Genomic DNA, 19,184 nt, shown 5'->3' with positions numbered 1-19,184 from the left:
ATCAATGACAACTGAAAGATCAGGGTATAGGGCGTGCTCTGGTCTCTGATGCATATCCAGTAAAACAAAGACTATCAGGAACTAAGAACAGATGGATGCCCCCACCCTGAGAGTAGATGTCTGCTGCAGCCGGGGGATCAGATGGATGCCCCACCCTGACACCAGATGCCTCCCCCAGCCGGAGACCAGCCCCCTATATCACTGGCCTGTAGTCTTTGTTCTGTAAGATGGTTCTTTCAGACATTAGTTGGCCATCTTCCCCCTTGCTAGCAAGCTGTAACAAACTGCCCTTTCTCTGCTACCATCTTGCCTCTTGATGATCGGCTTTTGTCTTGTGGAGAGCAGATTGTGCCCTTTGTGCAGTAACAATAATATCCGGCACAGCCTCTTTGGCCCTCTCCCTTCTCCACACCCATCCCTGCTTCCTCTCCCTGTCAAGAATCAACACCAGGGCACCCAGTCACAGATGACCAGATGCAAGGTCTGCAAACCAGCACAAGAGGAGTCAGGACTCTGGAAGTGGGGTGAGTGAGAGAAGAGCACAGAAGGGTTATGGGTGATGGGAAGGAAAAAGAGGAGGTCCAAAGGGGAAGGGCCTTCCTCCCTGCCATAAGACGGTGGCTGTGCTGGAGCAAGAAGTCCAGTCTGGCGCCAGGGGAGAAAGTGGAGCAGGGAGCTACTCTTTTAGAGCAGAGGAGCCCTGGCTGCAACTCGCCTGTGAACTCTGTAATGGGCTGGAGTGCACAGCCAGAACCTGAGGGTAAGATTTATATGTTCTTCCAGACTTTCTGGGTGTGCTCCCATTAAGACCATTTGGGCAAGGTCTGTACTGCTCCCTCCCTCTGATGATAGCACTGTAGGCTATGGAGCTACATAAAATGATCAAATCCAGGACTCTGCTGGTCAGTACAGGGCCTTTGTGTGAATTACAAAAAGGAGTTGTTTCCTGGGGAAGATGCAGCCCCAACCAAAGTGCATGGCTTGGCGGGTACAGTACCAGTTGCACTTTAGCCCGCACTCATCCCTGTGGCCAAGCACCATTGTGCAGTGAGTAGCCTGCACAATCGTACACAGCAGCCTCAATCAGATCCTAGCAAGACTAAACCACAGTAAATTCACGTTAGCAAATTTATATGCAGGAAGTTTGGGCAGTCTTATTCACCATTTAGTCATTTTTTATTAGCATTGGTTCCTAGTAATCATAAAAAGACTCAACAGTTTATAAATACTGTTGAGGATAGAAAGGATTCACATGCTGCTCCAAAGATAGAAAGATTCCAATTCCATAGGAGAGATGTAAATCTTAGAATGAATGAAGGAGAAATATGACTTGAGCAAACCAGTGTTTATAAACACAAGAAGGGACACCCTGAGATGATTATCTCCAAAAGCTTAGAGAAAGCAGCAAATGAGCCATTAAGGAGTGGCCAGGAGACAAGATGGGAAGGAGGGAAGCATTTTTTTCATTAACTGAATATTGAGATACATGTAGGATTGGGTTTAGAACACATTTTCACCTCAAATTCTCCAGAGTCTGATTCAGGTCCAAGAAATACATGGCTGACCACATAAACTATGTCCTGAAGCTTACAGACAATGGCCAACTCCTCAGAAATAGTCATTTTTTCATAACGATTTTATTTAACATTTATGAACACATTTAATCACATAAAGAACACAAGTAAACTATTTAGTATTACTGTTTTATTCTTTTGAAGTCGAGGGGAATTGACTGACTAAAGTCTCCCCATCCCAAACCTACTTCTCTGCTCTGTCCTGATGGCTCTGTGGACTTTGACACCCTCAATGGCCCCTTCTGCTCTACCCTTTTCCTCCCTTGGCTTCTGGACATGCAGTTTCCCTTTTTCCTCTGGCTGCTTCCTTTGCTCTCCTCTTCAACTTTCTGTTTCCTTTGAGCACTTCTCAAATTGGAATAACTCTCTAGAATCCAGTGCTTATTGATGAGATCTCCGGAGATGACTCCTAAGGCCGCATTTCCCAGCCTAGTCTCTCTCTGGAGGTTCAGACACATTTTCCCGATGTATATGGACATAACTCACCTGTCCCACAGCTACTTCACAATTATCCCACAGGTGCTTCTCCCACAGCCCCTTCACTCACCTGTCCCACAGGTGCTTCTCCCACAGCTCCTTCACTCACCTGTCCCACAGGTGCTTCTCCCACAGCTCCTTCACTCACCTGTCCCACAGGTGCTTCTCCCACAGCTCCTTCACTCACCTGTCCCACAGGTGCTTCTCCCACAGCTCCTTCACAATTATCCCACAGGTGCTTCTCCCACAGCTCCTTCACAATTATCCCACAGGTGCTTCTCCCACAGCTCCTTCACTCACCTGTCCCACAGGTGCTTCCCCCACAGCTCCTTCACTCACCTGTCCCACAGGTGCTTCTCCCACAGCTCCTTCACTCACCTGTCCCACAGGTACTTCACTCACCTGTCCCACAGCTCCTTCACTCACCTGTCCCGCAGCTCCTTCACTCACCTGTCCCACAGCTCCTTCACTCACCTGTCCCACAGGTGCTTCTCCCACAGCTCCTTCACTCACCTGTCCCACAGGTGCTTCTCCCACAGCTACTTCACAATTATCCCACAGGTGCTTCTCCCACAGCTCCTTCACTCACCTGTCCCACAGGTGCTTCCCCCACAGCTCCTTCACTCACCTGTCCCACAGGTGCTTCTCCCACAGCTCCTTCACTCACCTGTCCCACAGGTACTTCACTCACCTGTCCCACAGCTCCTTCACTCACCTGTCCCGCAGCTCCTTCACTCACCTGTCCCACAGCTCCTTCACTCACCTGTCCCACAGGTGCTTCTCCCACAGCTCCTTCACTCACCTGTCCCACAGGTGCTTCTCCCACAGCTCCTTCACTCACCTGTCCCACAGGTGCTTCTCCCACAGCTCCTTCACTCACCTGTCCCACAGGTGCTTCTCCCACAGCTCCTTCACTCACCTGTCCCACAGGTACTTCACTCACCTGTCCCACAGGTACTTCACTCACCTGTCCCACAGCTCCTTCACTCACCTGTCCCACAGCTCCTTCACTCACCTGTCCCACAGGTACTTCACTCACCTGTCCCACAGGTACTTCACTCACCTGTCCCACAGGTACTTCACTCACCTGTCCCACAGCTCCTTCACTCACCTGTCCCGCAGCTCCTTCACTCACCTGTCCCACAGCTCCTTCACTCACCTGTCCCACAGGTACTTCAAATTCCTCAGATAGGACTAATCATCTTCTCACCAATGCTGCTGCCCATCCTGTGTTTTCCATCTCTACTAATGGTCTTACCATTACCCAGAGCAGAAATTCTTAATTATCTTCAACAACCCTCTTGTCACTTGTCACATCTAATCATCCTGAAATTCTGTCCCCTCTACCTCTATACGAGCCCCCAAACTTATCCCCCATTTTATGATAGAGTCAAATATATGACATTGTTTTTTTTGTAGCTGAAATGAAATTTCCCTATATGTTTGATTTCAAGCTTACTGGGAAAGACCTAATCTTAAAAAAATAAATTCTTCCCTGCTGGTGAATCCCTGAAATTCCTTTAACATACAAGGTTTTTATTCCAAATTAGAAATAATCCTAAATGCAAAAGGCTCTGGAAAGGTAACACCTTAGATTGAAAGTACACCAATTTGTCACCGCTGTGTCATATAGCCTTTCTGTGGGAAAAGGTGATGGGACAAAGAGAGAGTGAGGGTGCAAGATTGGAGGATGGGGGATACGAGCAGGGAAGAATGGGTGCCAGGAGCACAGAGCAGTCACTGGATGGCATTTCATCAACACACGAAGAAAATACGCTTGAGCCAACCAAGCCAGGATCAACTAAAATATACTTTTGCACTACAGGTGAATAAAAAAATTTACGAGATGGGAGCCAAGGTAGACAGGAAATCATTTTATAAAAAGATTCAGAAAGAGACTCTTTCCTTGTTTCTATAATAAACAGAATGGAACAGTTTCCCAGAATTATAATAAGACCCAGTGAAGGGGAAGGCTCTAAATTTATGGGAGATCTCTGAAATCGTTGCAGTGGGAAATTCTGCCTAAGCACTTCCAAGTTCACAAACAGACCTTCCTCTTGGAGTTTTCACAGCCAGCTCTTCAAAACTTGGCCCCCATTGCCACACTAGTCCACGAATGTCCAATTGTCTCTGCACAAAGTGTATTTTGGCTGCAACTTGTTTCTGCCTCCCTGGGGTAGGATCAAATTAAGTTGGTGAGAATTGCTTTATGTGAATTCCACATTGGAACAACTCTTGTGTAACCTAAGTCATTTTCTCCCTTAGTTCCCAGTGGAACCAGGAAGAGGAATGGATGAGGTTAGGAATAACAATGGGGTAATCAGTTGCAAAACTTAAAGCTATATCAGCTGGAGAACTGAACCATGGACCTTAGGAAAGAAAGAAGTGTGCTCCTAGCATCCGGTTGTGAAGCTCTGAGACCAGCCCCAGAGAAAGCTAATTGTATTACTTCTCATCAAGTCATCATGTCTATAAATTTAATAACTGTCTACTGGCCGATGATGAGGGGAATGGGAACTCTGTCCACAAAAACAAAAAAAAGGTTAATGTAGCCTGGTGAGAGGAACACTGAGCTTTTACGGGTACAAAAGGTCATGGGCAGTCCAGCTAAGGCGGGTTTACTCTAGTCTATTGGAAAGCCATGTATAAATATATTTTTTCACGAAAACAGGGGAACTGTGGCTTTTCAAATTGCAAAATCATTTATGACAATTTAACTAGCCAAGCATGAAGTTAGCCTCTACAGAAGTACGATGGTTCATTTTATGCGACAATCTGATTGGGCCACAGGGTGCACAGATATTTGGTCAAATGTTAATCTGGGTGTTTCTGTGAGGGTGTTTTCGGATGAGATTAACATTTAAATTAAGACTGAGTAAAGCAGATTGCCCTTCTTAATGTGGGTGGGCCTCATCCAATCAGTTGAAGGCCTGAATAGAACTAGAGGCTGACCCTCCCTCAAATAAGAGAGAATTCCTCCTGCCTGATGGCCTTAAGCTGGAACACCATTTTTTTCCTGCCTTCAGACTCAGATTGAAACACTGACTTCTTGGGTCTCTAGCTTGCTGACTGAAGATCCTGGAACTTGTCAGCCTGCATAACTGCACGAGGCAATTCCTTAAAATAAATCTCTCTCTCTCTGTATATATATGTATATCCTATTGCTTCTGTTTCTCTGGAGAAACAGAATTAATTCAAGAAAGAAAAGCTTACACTAAAATTAAGTTAATTTGGCTCTACTAAAATAGGATACCAAATATAATGAACCAAAAGGAATTCTCATTTTTTCAGAGCTGGGGAAACTAAGAGACCACCTGTGCCACCTCTTTACCTCACTGATGAAGAGCCCGAGGCCCAGGGCACTCTGTCTCTCCCTGAGTTCTCAGGTTGAGCCCGGTAGCCTGACAGCCAGGCCTGTGTCCCCCACTCCAGCATGCACTTCCTTGGAGAAGTGAGACATCACATTTTGGAAAAATGAGTGAAATGGAAAAAAGATAAAACACCTGTGCTTCAAGGCTGACAGGTGAATTATTTAATCAGAAGCAAGAAACTATGTAGCAAATGAGACACCCAGGCCATTTCCCACTCCTCAGGCATCCAAAGAAGATAATGGCAATTTTCAGACCATGAGGAAGAATTGTGGTGTCTTATAGCAATTATTTTCCCAAATCATTGGCTCTGGCTAATTAATACTTGATGGAAAATTTTACTCCAGGAACTCTTAGTTTTATAGCAAGACAAGGATTTAACATCTAATCTACGCTCTGCTTTGACTTGATAGAAAAGGTGGCAGGGACTGAGACAGTGTCTGTGTGTACATAATGGAAAGGAGTAGGAAGAAATTAATCAGCAGTATTATTACTGTGGTATTCTTATTTAACATTTACAGAAGACTCAGGATCACCAAAAGGATAAACCCTCAACTCCTTCTTGATGAGTTTCCTGTTTCATGATGTAGAGACGTGGGACAAAAGAGAGGAAGGAAGAGCTGACCACCCACACACACACCCACACCCACACCCATACCCACACACGCACAGAGGTTGTGCTCTGGCTTTTCATAAAGCAGAGCCAGTGTTCCTGGAACTCATGATACTTGGCTAAGGCTGCTACAAATTCGCAGCAGGTTAGACCCTAATCCCAGAGCCTTGCTCTGATGGAAGCCTGGACTACACACCTCATTCCTCGTACGGGCAGCAGCTGCAGTGCCTGATCTCAGCAAGAGGAATGCAACCGATTGGAGGCACATCCATGCACTTGTCTGAGTCCTTGTCTCCAATTCTTTCGAGTGTATATCTGGGAGTGGACTTGCTGGATGATATGGTAATCCTGTTTAACTTTTTGAGGAACCCATCCTCAGAATATTTGGAGCCAATGGTGAACCGAATCTAACTAAAGCTGAAACAAAGCCCAGACCCAGCTCATTACAGAGTAGACTATTGACACAACCATTACACCAGCGGCCCAACAGAAAAAAGAGCATACCCTTTACTGGACATAGTTATTATTTATTTCAGACTCTAGTGTTCTTTTTGGTGGTGTTTTTGCAGCTCTATTGAGGTGCAATAATTTACCTGCCACAAAATTCACCCACCGTGTGTACATTTCAATGATTTTAACTATGCTGATAGAGTTGTGTAATCACCATTACAATCCAGTTTAGAATATTTTCATCACCTCAAAAATTCCCTCAAGCTTGTATGTCATCAAAGCCACTCCCAGCCCCAGGCAACCACAGGTCTGCTTTCTGTCTCTTTGTATTTCCCTTTTCTGGACATCTACTGAATATGCACTCATAGTATAGGTAGTCTTTTGGATCTAGTGTTTCAAGTGTAGATGTTAGTCTACTAGCTCAGACTGTGCATAAAAATGTTACATATCTTTACTTTCTCTCTACCCAGCCCCTGCCCCAAAGGAGCATGGGGAAATCTACTCTTAGCCATCACTGAGACCTTAAGGGGAGGCTCTCCTTCCCTGTGGCCATGCAAAAATCCAGGAAGGCTTTCGGTACCCACTGGAGTTAGGGCCATTTATTATTCAGTTCACTAACTTTGATGCTGAAACCCTCCTTATCCAACATACGGGTTCTTCTAGGGTGAAGGCAAGTTGCTCTGTTATTTCCGATGACAAGCCTGGACTCCAGAATCTGCTGAAGCTGTGGGACCAAATCTCCAAGGTCCAATAGCTGCATCACATAGCTATGTCACTCCAAGAGTTTGCCATGTGTCCTGGTGCTGCAGCGGCTGAGGCTTGAGTCCTTGATGCTCATGAGACCGCCAACATCCACCCCTCCCCCACTCCGGGGGAGTCACCCTTCCCTCCAACTGCAGAGAAAGCCCTGCACCCCCCTGGGCTCTCCCCCTCTCCCTCCAGGACATCCGGAGTCAATAACATATTTAGTGAGATTGGGTTTTCTCAAAAGACTAGAAAAAAGGTTAGTCTTCCAAGAGTCCTGCCAACACCCTTGAAGTAGGAACACAAAGGGATTGGCTGCCTTCTCCAAACAGAGGGGATGAGTGGGTGCGGAGGAGCACAGAGATCAGGAAACAATGACTATCTCACTAAATACCCTACCACACTGCTTTGCATTCACTTACCACAAAACCGCATCAGTGAACAGCTAAAAGCACGCTATAATTTCAGTTTTCTTAGCTGCACTTAGATTCCATCTAGTCCCGGAAGTGTGAGAGAGGAAGGAGGCACCACCTTCGACTCTTCAGGCTAAGAAACAGAGCTGGCTCTAACACTAGCAAGAACAGTAGCCACCATCCCTGTGCACCAGGCATTGTTCTGAGTGTTTCACAGTACGATCCTTGTAACCCTCGCAATGACCTTAGGTAGTAGATGCTGTAGATCCAGATGCCTTATTTAAAGCCTTTGGAGCAAGCTCTGTTTCAGAATTCAGAGTATTTTTGGATTTTAGCAAGGTAATACAATGCATGTAATTTATATAACCTGACACCCCAAGAGGGTCTGAAGCAGATCTCATACAAACTAATTAATGTTCCTTCAATGAAATAAATAGTCATACCAAGTGGTCCAAATAAAGACTGTAAATAACTTTACATCAATTCAGGTCGGGTTTTGCCACCAAATGAACTAAGAAAGGCTTCTGGTTCTCAGAACGTTTTGCATTTTGGACCTGTATTATAGCCCCCATTTTACAGATAAAGAGAATGAGGCAGCAAGATTAGGTAACTGGTCCAAGGTCACATAGCTCAGAAGTGGTGGGCGTGCTCCACGCTTCAGAGGCCCCCCTGCTGAGAGCAAGCGGGTCAGGAGAAAACTACCCTGACCACTGTCTCTACCAGAGACTCCCCCTGAAACTTCCCACTCCACAGTGTGGGCAGCCTTGTGTGTGAGCTTCTCCCCACCACCCCGCCCGCCAACCCAGAGCTTCTCTGGTACTCATTTGATCTCACCTAAATATGGTTTAAAATAGTAGAAGGAACCCCAGTGGAATGACTCACCCCAGGCGTCCCTAACAGGCCCAGGAAGGATCCTCAGGGATTGGGTCTGGGGGCAGGTACTGACTTGAGAGCCCTCCCGCCTTGCTCTGGGGGTGGTGTTAAGGGCCTGGCAGGGGGAGCCGGCGTGGAGCAGGCGATCTAGATCCAGACAGCAAAGCTGAATCCTTCCGGGATGCCAGAAGAGGGCGCGTCCGCCTTTCCCCATTTGGATGAGGTTTTGTTTTTCTTTTTCCGTTTTCTTCCAACCAGTGAGCAGCGGGGAGGCGCAACCACGTGCTGCGTATTCCTACTGATTTGAGCAGCGTCAGCCCGTTCATTCGTAAAGCAAGTTTTTCCCTCAAGTGAAGTCCTTGTTGGTCTTGGGCACGAACCTGCTCCCAAGCTCTCTCTCTCCTAGACCTCCTGGGACCCCGCCCTAATTTCCGTTTTCTTGTTTTACACGAGGGTCCTGCTGCCCGGAGCAGCGGCTGCACGGCCTTGGCTGACCTTGACCTGGCGATCAGACGCCTTCTGCGTCCTTGCTCATCCCTTCTCGCGGTGCTTAGGATGCACACGAGGACAGTGCTCGCTCCTTCCTCGTCTTGTTTCCTCCCTTCTGACTAATCCGGAGGCATCCTCTCTCCTCCGGTACAGTAGATCCACCGGGCAGCGAAGACTGCTTCCCAGATACAATCCACTTCAATCCAGTAATCCCACCTGCCTGGGGCACCTGAAGCATCCAGGCGTCACCGGATGGCCTGTTCCCTGGGAACAAGAGCCCAAGAAACATCCTGCAGGCTTTTTGTTTTTAACTAAAGGTCTATATTGAGGACAAAATCGGGTGGAAAGCCAAGCATGGTCAGTTAACTATATCTGGATGTGAGGCTTTTAACAGAGACGGAGGCCTCGTTCTAAGAACGTCTGGCACAGTCCTCCTCTTTTCGTGGGGCGCAGCGACCCCCTGTGGCTCTGGCCTTCCATAGCCGCCCTCGCGGGAAAGAGCGACTCCGCACACTTGGCTTTATTAGTAATTTATTTTAATTAACGCCGTCGCACTGACACCTTGGCGCAACCCGCATTGCCCGGGGTCCGGGTCTTGAACCTGCGCTAGCCGCGGGGTTGGCGAGCCGCGGGCGGGCGCGCGGGGAGGGGCGGGGCCTGTGAGGGGAGGGGCGTTGGGGCGGGGCCTGCGGAGGGGCCGGGGGGGTTGGGCGGGGCCCGTGAAGGGGCGGGGCCCGGGAAATTCCCGGGTGGAGGCGGGGAGGCCAGCGCCGCGGTCAGCTGAGCGGCGCTGGGCGGGGTCGCGAGGCCGCACGTCAGCCCGCGAATCTCCGACCCGCTCCCCCTCCCGCCGCCCCCCGGCTGGTCCCCTCGTCTGCATCCGGGTCCGGAGCCTTCCCGCAGCGGGCACGATGCCGAAGAAGCAGTGACCCCCAGAGAGGCCGGAGCGCGGGCGCTGGGTGAGCGGGGGCAGGGGCTCAGCGAGGCGGTGGTTCCTTCTGCGCCCTGGAAGCTGTGCCTGCAGCCCCCTTTTCCTGCGACCCCGAGGCTGTGGGATGTGGGTGGCGAGGGGTGGGGCGTCCCCTCCGGTGAGATGGCTGCCCTGGGGGGCTTTCCAGGCGTCTGCGGATCGTGACCTGGTGGGAAAGGGCAGCGGGGGCGGCCATCCCAAAGCGTCCTTCCCCTGTTTTACTGGCCTGGCTGGCCGCAGGTGACTTCCTCCGTAGGTCACGAAGGTGGGTTAAGGGTGACATCCTCCCGCAGGTTAGGAATGATTATACAGCCAGTTCCTTATTATAAGGGAAGTGGTTAAGTGTATATACCTTTGGAAAACATAAAAACTACTCCCGCTTTATGAGATGGCCCAGGCACACTGGGGAACAAGTGACCTCTCTCTAAGGTGGTGGGATTGCTGAACAGCCGAAAGGAATCTTCATAAACCGTTGTGTCTAGGAGAGCATGTGTGTATGTATGTGTTTGTGGGTGTGTGTATACATACATACATAGAGAGAGAGAGGGAATATAAATGTTTGATGAGGCTGAGAACCCCAAAGGAATTGGTTTTACTGTCGGAAATGTGTAAGCTGGGTGCAGTAAACGTCCTAGGAGAAAATGAAACCCAGGTTCTGGTCTGCCTCCTTCACCAGGAAAACTGTTGTATGGAACGGTGTGCCACAGAACTGTTTGAGAAGGAAATGGAAACCTGAAGCTGTGGAACAGTTAGGCGATGTTAGGATATCAGAAGCTTCAGGTCTGAAGCCCGGCTGCACTATTCACAGAAGAATCCCCTTTGCTGGTTGCCCGGGGGGAGAAGAAGGAGGGGGCCCTGGCTGCTTCCCAGGATGTGCCCAGTTTGTAGTGGGCTGGAGAGGCCAGTGAGCAGAGGCCAATGCCAGGGACTCCCCTGGAATGGACTAGGCAAGTGAAGTTTGAATGTGGCCTGTAGAGAGACCACAATGAAGTCTTCAGGTGATGGTTTGATCAGGTTTTCCTACTGGGCCAATTTTAGTGGTTCTTTATGTATTGTCTACAATATTTCAAAAGTAGCATCTTTTTTTTGTAACTGACCTCAGGTTGCGTTTTATGCTATGGTATCCAGCTAAACCCTCCGAAAAACAAAAATAAACTATTTTTGAAAGGAATTGGTCACTGTATTACAGTAGTCCCCTCTTATCTGCACAGGATATGTTCTAAGACCCCCAGTGGATGCCTGAAACTGTGGATAGTACTGAACCCTGGATATACTGTGTTTTTCCCTATACATACGCACCTATGATAAAGTTTAATTTATGAATTAGGCACAGTGAGAGATTAACAACAATAACTTCTCTTTGGCGGATCCGAATTGCCAGCGTCACTACTCTTGTGCTTTAGGGCCGTTATTAAATAAAATAAGGGTTACTTGAACACAAGCCCTGCAATATGCCACAGTCGATCTGATCACTGAGATGGCTACTAAGTGACTACTGGGCAGGTAGCGTATACAGCGTGGATATCTGGGCAAAGGGATGATTCACATCCCAGGTGAGGACAAGATTTCATCACACTACTCAGAAGGGTGCGCAATTTAAAACTTGTAAATTGTTTATTTCTGGAATTTTCCATTTAATATTTTCAGACCGTGGTTGACCATGGTGACTGAAACCACAGACAAGGGGGGATTAGTGTATTGCCTTCTGTTGGCGTGGGGTGGGTTAAATGATTGCACTGCACTCCGTGTGTTTGGTCGCATTTTAATACATGGGCACTAAGAGAACCTGCATAGATGTTATGATACAGTGATGTATCAGAGAGAGTGCACTTCTCTTTCCTCATCTTCCAGTGACCGATTCAGTGACTCTGCACTTCTTCATGAAAAGGCTTATCATCTTCATGAAGTGTGAAAAAGAAAATTTGCCTCCAGCACGTAGCCAGTCATGAGAAGAGATTTCTGTTTGCCTGGGTGGTAGGCCATAGAGGAGTGGAGTTGGGATACACTCATCTATCTTATTTATGTCCTCATTGACCCCTTAATAAAGTGGTATGCTTAAAATATCCTCAGAATATGCAATAACTAAGCAAGATTTCTTAGTGTTTTTTGTGTGCTTTGCAAAGTTTGCGACTATGGAAGCCTAAGTATTGAGTAGCACCTTTATTGTATTACAGGGTTGAGTTTTGGAATCATCCTTGATACTCAGTTGTGTCTCTTATTAAGTGACCATGGACAAGCTATAAAACCTCTGTGAACTCAGCTCCATCATTTGTAAAATGGCTATATAGTTGAGTTGCAGTGAGGATTAGAAACTGACATGGCTGGTGCGGTGATTCAGCACATTGTAAACATCCAAAATATGTTAGTTCTCCCTTTCCTCTTAGGCAAACGTAGAAGAAAGAAAAGCTGGAGATTTTTTGTTTTTGGTGAGGAAGATTAGCCCTGAGCTAACAGCTGTTGCCAGTCCTCCTCTTTTTGCTGAGGAAGATTGGCCCTGGGCTGACTAACGTCCGTGCCCATCTGCCTCTACTTTATATGTGGGACGCCTGCTACAGCATGGCTTGATAAGCAGTGCGTAGGTCTGTGCCCAGGATCCAAACCTGCGAACCCCTGGCCAGTGAAGCGGAGCAGGCGAACTTAACCACTACGCCACTGGGCTGGCTCCAGGAGGTTTTATTTTTTCTTTTTAAAGCATTGAGATATAATTCACATACCATACAATTCATCCAACATATGGAGATTTGAACTTAAAGATTTGCATGGGAAAATCAATTTAATGATACTTCGCCCATGTCTACAAATATATATGGAAACCGTCTGGAATTCCTTGTGTTAGGATTCCTGATCATCATGTTATCATGCCCTTCACTTCCTCCTCCATTTCCCAGCTCCTCACTGTACCTCTTTATACACCCATGTGCACAGACACACACGTGCACACACATACACACTGAAGCTAGGATATACCTTTTTTGTTTAAAAGGAAGACTCAAAAGTGTTCAAAATATAATTGGAGAGACAGGCGACAACTTTTGGAATACTTATTAGCAATTGCTAATAGATTTGCAAGGCTCTTGGGGACCCCTGGCAGAGAGGGGGCAGCTATATTTTCAGTTGTATCACTTTTCTGTAGGAACTGCTGCCATGTCCCACCAACCACTTAGCTGCCTGACTGAAAAGGGGGACAGCCCCAGGGAAACCACAGGAAATGGACCCCCGGGTCTAGCTCACCCAAGCCTGGACACGTTCACACCAGAGGAGCTGCTGCAGCAGATGAAAGAGCTCCTAGCTGAGAATCATCAGCTGAAAGGTGAGCGCACCTGGCTCCGTGTTTCTCCCTTCACCTGGGCCTTCAGTGACACAATCTCTTGGTAATAAGGCTTGTAGTTGAGGTGAGCTCCCTTCTCTCTATCTGGTTCCCTGGGGGGAGAAAGAGAACAGAACTTAGCCTTCAGTAAAGCTAAATCTGTTTCCATTGTATACTTTTGGATACAGGTAAGAATAAAAAGTACTTGATGTATTTCAGGGAAATGGCATAATGACATATAGCCCATTTAAAAGTAAAAAGAAAGAAAGCCTGCTATTACAGTCGTGCGTTGCATAGTGACGTTTCGATCAGCAACGGGCTTGCATATATGACGGTGGTCCCATAGGATTAGTACCATATAACCTAGGTGTGTAGTAGGCTATACCATCTAGGTTTGTGTAAGGACACTCGATGATGTTCGCACAATGATGAAATCACCTAACGATGCATTTCTCTGAACCTGTCCCTGTCATTAAGTGATGCATGGCTGTATTACAGAGTTAGTCCTAAATATTACCTTGTTAAGAGAAAGCATTCTAATATCTCAAGCCATGGCTTTTGGCAGGACCAGTATTCAAATCTAGGAGTGCTAGACCTCAGCCCTTCTAGGTATTAATAGGTGTTTGTGCTATAGTGGAGGTACCCACATGAGTTGTATTTTCTTGAGACTTTTGAGGACTAGAAATGACATTAGGCCCACTAGTCCTGTCTGGAAGCAAAAACCACTCCTCTTGCTACAGTCTTTTTCCAGCTAACCCTTGGGCCCAGGCCAAGCATGGCATCTTTAGATTCAGAGCTACATGGTGAAGTGGTCCAAGGGGAGGTTTGGTTCATTAAGTCCAGTCCAGTCCCCTGGTGTGTGACACCCTCACTCTGAACCCCATACAGAAGCCATGAAGCTAAATAATCAAGCTATGAAAGGGCGATTTGAGGAGCTTTCAGCCTGGACAGAGAAACAGAAGGAAGAACGCCTTTTTTTTGAGATGCAGAGCAAAGAAGCCAAAGAGCGCCTAATGGCTTTGAGTCATGAAAATGAAAAATTGAAGGAAGAACTTGGAAAACTAAAGGGGAAAACAGAAAGGTCATTTGAGGTGAGCGGGCTGATCAGTTGGGATTTTATTTTATTAATATTTGTAGTAGAAATTTGTCTAGACTTCTAGATCAAAACCTTACATGGTTCAGGCTAGATGGGTGTTTTGCATTATCTTGAGAGAAATGTTCTTGCTGAGAAGATTGGTTGCAATTTTAAAGGTAATAATCTGTTGGGGGAAAGAAATCTATAAAGCTTTGACTGTATTGATTATAGTCAAAAGAATGTTGTATTCATTGTGAATCAGTGTTTTGTATTCATTATAAACGGTAGAGAAGGACTTCTGCCCAGAATCATCCAAGCGTTAGTTTTTAGTTTATGCCTTTGATGTAAAATTACATTTGAAAAAAATCTATTGCTTAGAATTTTTATTTATTGACCTTGCCCTCTCTCACAGTCTAAAATAGATTCCTCACTCTACATTTTACATTTACTTTTGAAAAATGGTTTGACAGATGTCATGTTGTGATACAAGGCTATAAGGTTGCCACATTTTTATTGACCCAAAGAACCTGGAAGTGTGCTCACACCCGAGAGTGGGTGTCAAAGATGTTAGTGGAACAACAAATCAGAACGCATTCAAAGCCTCTGCCCATACTCTAAGGCTCACTGGGTATTATTTGTTGAGAAGGACTTCTGCTGTTCATTTTCTTCCAGTCCTGGAACTTAGCAACCCTTTGGAGGATGGAGCACTGCCTTGCTTCAGGGAGCATGTAATCCCGGATCTCAGCGATTTTTCTTGAGACTTTACCTTGAACTTTGTTGAGCTCTAATTTCTTGAATGGGTAAACAATACAACAAAGAAATAAAATGGAAAGAAAGTAATGAAAAAGGGATAATTTGGAATAATCTAACCTAAAGAATGAAAAGTTGGGGCTGGCCCGGTGGCGTAGCGGTTAAGTGCGTGCACTCCGCTGCAGTGGCCCGGGGTTTGCAGGTTCAGATCCCGGGCGCGCACTGACGCACTGCTTGTCAAGCCATGCTGTGGCGGCATTCCATATGAAGTGGAGGAAGATGGGCACGGATGTTAGCCCAGGGCCAGTCTTCCTCAGAAAAAAGAGGAGGATTGGCATTGGATGTCAGCTCAGGGCTGATCTTCCTCACACACACACAAAAAAAGAATGAAAAGTTGTTTAGAAAAATGTCGTAGTTTATATCAGTGATCTTACTCATCAATTCCTGCTCATGGGACAATAAAAACATTCCGCTTTAATAAATTTATATTTGTGTTGGAAATGTTTCATTGTTGATGAGATTTATCACGTCTGATGCTTCAATTTGTCTTAACAGTTCAAAGAGCATTCAGTCACTTCTTTGGGAGAAATATCTCATTGTCTAAATATTTTTGAGGCAGAATACTCTGAAGAAATGATCACCTGGCATATATGAGCAATTTACTACTCTCTGGAAGAAAATATCTTACATTGTTTTCTTCCCTTGGCTTTTGGGATGTGAGCTGACAGTTGGCTTTAGCCTGGAAGGGCCTAGCACATGGAAGCCAAAAAGGAAGCTTCCAGAAGCAGTTTGAGATAGTCTGCCTGTTGGTTTTCCTAAAAGGTCCCAGTACTGGAAGAAGTTGAGGTGAGAAGCTGGAGTTCCGGACAGCTTCTTTCAATGCAGATGATCAGTTGAAGCAAGCTACAAGCAGGATCAAGAAATGGGTCCTTGGGACAAAGAGACGTTTATGACTCTAAAACCCTTGATCTTCAGCTTTGTCTTCCCCCAGCTGTGCCTCCCAGGCCCGCCCCTTGCCTCTCTGCCTCTTCTTTGGTTTTTGTTTCATGAACCATTTGAGGTGATTTTTAAATTTAGGTTCTCATGTTCCTGACTTAGTAAAGCTCTCAAGGCCTCATACTTTTCTCACTCATGTTGGCCCCTCTTGGCTGCTATCTTTACAGGGAATCCCCCCAAGCCATCTGGGCCTCTCCTGTGTTCTGTGCCACAGAAGGGAAGGGAGTAGGGAATTTCCTTTGGAGATCTGCCTTCCGATCCTCAGGGTGAGGCGGAGGCGTTAATGGTTCTGTCCTATTTCACTGAATTGCACGCTGTACTGATTTCTAAAGAGTACTTTTTAACTTTTAATTGCAGATTGCTAGGCAAAGGTCATTAGATAGACTTTTCTTCTTGGAATATAAGACCTGGGCACATTTCCAGGACAGGAGGATAGAGACATTATATAGTACACAAAAAGGCAGAGAAGTTTTTTTGTTGCTTAAAGGTCAATGGTAAGTCCTCAAAAGTGATGAAAGACGTAACAAATAATGGAGTTGGGGTTGAGACCCCAGAGAATAAACCATGGGAGTTCTACTCCAGGAAGGCAATGGAAAGAATCTCAGTGGTAAAATGAAGAGAAATTCAAAGTGTTATCTTACAAGGTGTTTTATGGCCAAATATGTAGATTCATAATTTCCCAAGGATAGTTAAGAGATACTCACGATTGTGAAAAAGAAAATTAACCTGCTAGTCTGAGATTGTAGTGTCATGGCCTTATATCCCTGGCCCTCAGACACTTGTTTAAAACTCCTTTTTTATACCTTTATGCCAAGGTAGTTTTTTAAAATTCATCTGTAAAATGTCCTCAGGGAGGGCAAGAGGGTAGATGTGGCGATTACCCTTACCTGCTGGCTTCCTGGTTCAGGCTAAGTAGTACTGTTCCTTTTAGGTTTTCATTCCTTTCAATTTCTGTTTCTTTGGTGTGAGTCATAACTAGGAGAGATGGCACAGGCTTTAACCTTTCCTTGCAGACCTGACTCTTCAGTTTCACAAGGAGTCGCTTTTCTCTAAGGCCTCTTTCCTAGCAAGAGAATGCTCCAAATGAAGGGAGAGCACGCTCTCACTCGGGTGAGGGGCACTTCCATGCTGCAAGTTAATACTTATCTCTCTCACTTTAATATTCCACGGACTAGTTGGTTTATAGTCCATTCACATGCCTGTCTGATTCTCCTACGAGCCTTTGGGTCTGATTACCATTCATTGGGAAACCTGTCACAGAGAGGGTGTGTGTGTCAATTTTCTAATGCGTTGCAATCTCTGAGAATCTCAAGTGTGTATATTTCTGGTGGCACCAGGCCCGTAAGAGCAGTGAAGATTTCCTGAGGAGGAAGTCGGTGAGGCCTAGAAAGTCACAGCTGAAGAGACCACAGAGACCATGTGCTACCATGTCTTTCTAACCCAAGAAAACTGAGGCCAGGACATTAAGTGAATCTGCTCAAGACGACACACACAGTGGCTAGCAGAGTATGGACTAGAATCTGTTCTCCCTACTCCCAAGTAAAAACACGCATCGAAACAGGGTGTTTCTCTTATGACTTTGTCATATGCAGTAATTGCAACAGGATGAACACAGCACGAACTGGACATTAGTGAAATGTTAATTTTTATTATTAATGTTTACATAGGTTGAAATTTAACTTTTTTACCTTTGGTACCAGCCTCTGAATTTTCAGTTTTCTTATTTCTCACCATATTGATTTTCACAACCTTCAAACACCAACAGAGAGTATTTTAGCAACCAGACTGTGTATTGGGAGAATTTTGGACCTTTCGTTGTGCTTTGCCATTGCTCTACCAAGTCATGCCCTTGGTGTTTTGCTTCTAAGTAGACGTGACAAGTATGGGGAGAGGGGGTGGGTGTGCATTTGTGGGGGAGGGAAAAAATGACAAGAGGTTGAGTTCTGGCAGCCTTTTGTCCTTATTTTCTGGGATTTTGGACTCCAAAGTCTTACAAAGTCTGGTAGGTTATTTTCACGATACCAGATTATTCCAGCATGCCGAGGAAGCCTTTCTTTCTTGTCATGAAGATATTTTAATTTTCTATTATTTGAGTACAATAAAGTAATGCAGAAATTTCCATTTTAAATATTATGTCAAAATAAATTGCCAAGGAAAAGCTAGAATTTCCTACCGTAAAGCAGAGCTGCCTTGCCAATGGGTATGGGGGCACTCGAGTTTGATGGCCGGTCCTTAGTTTGAGTCACTAAGTCACTTTGATCCTTGTCATTTTCAGGCCGCCACTGGGGACCCCAGGGTCCCCAAGGCAGAAGCAGAACAGGAAATGGAACAGCTGAAGACCCAGGTGGCACGCCTTCAAGCTGAAAAGGCAGATCTGCTGGGCATTGTGTCTGAACTACAACTCAAGCTGAACGCAGGTGGCCCCTCCGAAGACTCCTTTGTTGAAATTAGGATGGCTGTAAGTATTTTGGTTTTGGTTTTGTTTTAAGAAAATGACCAAACCTCACCTCGACAGTAGGTAAAAATACCACCATTTCCTTTCAACACAGGGAAGCCAAATAGTGGGGAAGTTTCAGCATAGCCAGGATAAACTGGCTCTTGTTTATGAAGTATAACATAATGCTCATAAGGGTTATCATAAATAAAATGGAAAAATATCTATTACCTTTTATGACAAAAGAGAGAGTCCTTTTTTTCCCCAGTGTGTCCTGGCAAATCAGACATTTTGTGACTCACCTAAAAAAAAAAAGCATAAACTTCTCCAGACCAGGTCTCAAAGCTGTGCTCAGCATTTCACTTAGGTGAGCAGAATTGTGATCAGATGCAGTAAACTAATGGCTTTAAAGCACTTGTTAATAATAGAACCCTCTTTTCAAACAAAGTCTTATGAGGAATCATGGTTTATTAAAAATAAGAAGTGGAGAAAAGAAAGAGCAGAGCTGCTCTGGTGGTAGGTTGGGGGAATATCTTGGCTTCTCCCTCCCTTCTAACAGCAGCTGCTCGGAAAGCTCCGAGAACCAAGTTTGAAGCTGGTGCCATCAAAGTCGCATTTATGTGCACCCCAAAACGAAGCGAGCTAAGCGAG

The 19,184-nt window shown here is 45.9% G+C and overlaps 1 protein-coding gene across 2 annotated transcripts in view; it reads left to right on the top strand.

Annotated features, from left to right (window-relative positions):
- Positions 1-9,803: 9,803 nt before the first annotated feature.
- Positions 9,804-19,184, top strand: part of OPTN (optineurin) — a 36,266-nt gene continuing 26,885 nt past the window's right edge. For both annotated transcript variants that reach the window (XM_014783664.2, XM_014783662.2), the window contains exons 1-4: positions 9,804-9,960; positions 13,105-13,281; positions 14,167-14,369; positions 18,375-18,557. In XM_014783664.2, coding sequence (XP_014639150.1) covers positions 13,116-13,281; positions 14,167-14,369; positions 18,375-18,557 — 552 coding nt within the window. In that variant the 5' untranslated portion in view covers positions 9,804-9,960; positions 13,105-13,115. The remainder of the gene's footprint in view (positions 9,961-13,104; positions 13,282-14,166; positions 14,370-18,374; positions 18,558-19,184) is intronic.

The sequence above is a fragment of the Ceratotherium simum genome, chromosome 32, assembly GCF_057802395.1.
Source record: "Ceratotherium simum simum isolate JZ-2026a chromosome 32, ASM5780239v1, whole genome shotgun sequence".
Classification (NCBI taxonomy): domain Eukaryota; kingdom Metazoa; phylum Chordata; class Mammalia; order Perissodactyla; family Rhinocerotidae; genus Ceratotherium; species Ceratotherium simum.
This window is presented reverse-complemented; position numbering and strand designations above follow the sequence as displayed.